This window comes from Pteropus alecto, unplaced genomic scaffold (assembly GCF_000325575.1).
Source record: "Pteropus alecto unplaced genomic scaffold, ASM32557v1 scaffold49, whole genome shotgun sequence".
In the NCBI taxonomy this organism is placed as follows: Eukaryota; Metazoa; Chordata; class Mammalia; order Chiroptera; family Pteropodidae; genus Pteropus; species Pteropus alecto.
The window spans coordinates 1,432,072-1,435,248 of record NW_006443131.1 but is presented as its reverse complement, the minus strand read 5'-3'; the positions used below and the strand labels follow the sequence as shown (position 1 = coordinate 1,435,248).

At 62.9% G+C, this 3,177-nt stretch overlaps 1 protein-coding gene across 1 annotated transcript in view; it reads right to left on the bottom strand.

Annotated features, from left to right (window-relative positions):
* The window catches only part of UBQLN4 (ubiquilin 4), a 14,179-nt gene that overhangs the window by 10,164 nt on the left and 838 nt on the right, over window positions 1-3,177 (bottom strand). The window contains exons 2-4 of the mRNA XM_025040845.1: window positions 1,705-1,856; window positions 1,163-1,380; window positions 348-610 (exon numbers count right to left, since the gene is read on the bottom strand). Coding sequence (XP_024896613.1) covers window positions 348-610; window positions 1,163-1,380; window positions 1,705-1,856 — 633 coding nt within the window. The remainder of the gene's footprint in view (window positions 1-347; window positions 611-1,162; window positions 1,381-1,704; window positions 1,857-3,177) is intronic.

Below are 3,177 nucleotides of genomic sequence, written 5' to 3'. Positions count from 1 at the left end.
GTCTCAGCCTGGTGACACTTCCCCTAGGCCTCCTTGGAGCGCCAGGGGAGGGTCATGATCCGCCTGCCTGCCCCCCATGCTTCTAGGGGGCCCTGTGACTACCTCCTGACAGTACTGACTACGCTGTACCGCGACTGTCTACTTACTTGTCGCCCTTCCCTTTGAGACCAGCAGTTCCTGGAAAGCTAGGCCTGTATCTTTGTGTCACTGTCCCCCCAGCATGTAAAACACGGCTGCTGAATGAATGCGTGAACCGATCGAGGCAGGACGAGGTAGGACAGGCCGGGCGGGCACGGCCGGGTGGCAGGTGTCCCTCACGCCCCCACCCAGACCTCTCTCACACCCACCTGCCTCATGAGCTCGGGGTTGTTGAGCATGTGGCTGATCTCGGGGTTCCGCTCCATCAGCTGTTGCATCTGGGGGTTGGCCATGATCATGTGGCGCATCAGGTCGGGGTTGGACATCATGTCCTGCACCAGCGGGTTCTCCATGATCTGTGACAGCATCTCGGGGTTGGACATCAGCTGCCTCTGCATCTGCTGCTGCAGCTCCATGAAGTTGGCGGAGCCAAGGCCCAGGCTGCCCAGGCCAAGGATGCCCCCGAAGCCAGCTGTGGGATGGGGCACAGTCACACGCTGCCCCCAGAGCCCCTCCCCCTGGCCTGGGCCACCGAGTTTAGGTCTCCAGGACGGGCCCCCTCTGCTTCCCCCTTTTCTGGTCACCCCTGCGGCGCCAGCCCCAACCCACTGCTGGCAGAGACGTCAGCCTGCTAGACTGAGCCCTCTTTGGTGGCAGAGGCCGGGAGCCGGGGACCGTCCTGAGCAGAGGACCACCACTGATGGCCTGTCGAATGAGTAGGTCAACATCCCCCAACCGGAGCCCCAACCGGCTCCTGCTGGACCCACTTTTGCCCCTAACTCCGACATCCTCACCCACAGCCCCTCCCGCCCCAGCCCATTTCTCCGCTCACTTCTGACGACTGGCCACGCTCCCTCCTCCGGGAAGCCCCGCAGCCTGGCTTCCTGTCCTGCTTGGCTTAAGCGCCCATGTCCAGGGTCCCCATCCCCATGAGACCGTGAGTAGGATCATGTTTCTCCCTCCTCATGGCTCTCCCCCAACCCCCAGCCCCAAACAGACAGCGCCCTCCTCCCTAAAGGCTTACAGAGGATGGATGAGGCAGCACTGGGAGGCCCCTCCCCGGCCCCTGGGGAGGGGCCCCCACCACTGCTCCTCCGGCTTCCACTGCCAGCGTCCGAAGCGGCACTGCCAGAGGTGGAGGGCTGGGCAGGGGTGGCGGGTGAGGCGGGCGTGGTGGAGGGGGCTGAGGCAGGGTCTGGAGTGGAGGGCGAAGAAGCAGTGGTGGCAGCTGGATCTTGAGCCCTGAGGACAGAGAAAGAAATTCCCTGTTCACGGGACCACAGGAAGAGGAAAGACAACCGTCCCCTGTCCCCGAGTCCCCCTGAACCCGGGCCGCGTGCTAAGCAGCCCCGAGGCTGGGGCGGGGTGATGCTGGGGGTGGTCAGTAGGTTGGATGGGGAGAGAGAAGGCAGGATCCCTTGCCCTGCCAGTGAGATCGGTGGGCTGCCTGGCCACGTATCCAGAGCTCCCTTCCTGGGCCCTGGCAGAGGCCCCCAGACCCCGCCGACGGATGGGTGAGAAAACAGATGGAGTCGCAGGCTGGACCTGCTCCTCTCCTGAACTCACTTTTGAGGGGTCTTGATGACCAGATGGACGGTGAGCCCATCTTTGATCCCGTGCTGGTTCAGTGTGTCTCCGTCCTTGAGGATCTTGCCGGCAAAGATCAGGACCAGCTGATCCTGCTGGGCCTTAAACCTCCGAGAGATTTCCTCCTTGAACTGTGCGGAGAAGCAGAGGTCACTGTGGCGGCCGCCCGGGCCCCTCCCACCAGCGACCCTGGCTTCTTCGGGAGTCTCTCCACTCTAGCTCGCGCCCCTGGTTGTGGGACATGCTCTCTGCAGTCTCGACCCCATCCCCCCCGCTGCAATAAGCAAAGCGGCTCCTTTCTCCACCAAGGAAATGGACCAGTGAGAGGTCTCCTCTCAGCTCTACCCCAGAGTCTCCTGGCCGACCCGGGAAGGGCTGCTGCCACCTGCCCCTCCCTCTTCAGCCCTCTGCCCAGTTCCCTGCCGGGTACTGCCTGGCAGCACTCGGTCTCAGCTCCTCCAGCTGCCTTGGCCCGTCTCCCCCAGCCTGCTGGTAACAAATGGAACACAAGACCCCAGGTACTTGTCACAGCACTCACTACTCATGAGTTAGGAGCGTAGTCCCACGAGACACACATTAATTGTTATCTCCATTTTAAAGATGAGGAGCTGCGGATCAGAGCGAGTCGGTAATTTGCCCACGGCAGCTGGACTCAGGTCTCAATACCCAAGGCCCGCTCTCAACCAAGCACACTGCCTCTCAATTAGAGCTGATTTCAAATCCGGCTTTGCAAGGAAAAGGATCTAAATTCTGGAATATAGTCATTTTCTAAGGGTGGGGGGCAGTGATGGCATTGTAGGCTGGCTTGGGGAGAGTTAGACTCGCAAATCGGCGCCCCCCAAACCAAACCAAACCAAACCACAGCACGCTTGCTAAAGCAAGGGCAGCTTCAGAAGCCTCCCCTCCAACCAGATGGCCTCTCTTCAGCCCCGCCCCAGTGAAATTCTGGGGCGGCCACAGGGGTGGCGAACACAGGCAATAGTCCCTCATTCAGTAGGTTTTTATTGAGCACCTAGTGCACACTGTAAATCCTGGAGGAGCTGAGAACCGGAAGTGACCACCTGGATTTGAAAGGGCAGGGTCTGGGCAGGAGAGCCTCCCGCCACGGCCCGGCAGCAGAGGGCGCGGGGTGGGGGCGGTCCTCCCAGACGCTCCGCAAGCGCCCCCCGCCCGCTCTCCGGGCCCAGCGCCTGGCCCGGCCCCCAGTCTGCTTCGGCGCCTCGAACCCCGACAAGGAACCCGGGCGCACGCTTCCCCCAGACCCAGGGTCCTTCCCTGCGCAAGGTGTCCCTCCCCACTCTCCACCACGCCCCCAGTCCAGGCCACAAGGCGAACCCCGGCCTCCCTTCCCCAGCACGAGCTACGCTCCCCCACATTCCCCTCGCCGGACGCCCCCTGCCCGCCTCTCCTGCCCGCCCACTCCTCGGAGCGTCTGCTGGGCCCCCGCCCTCG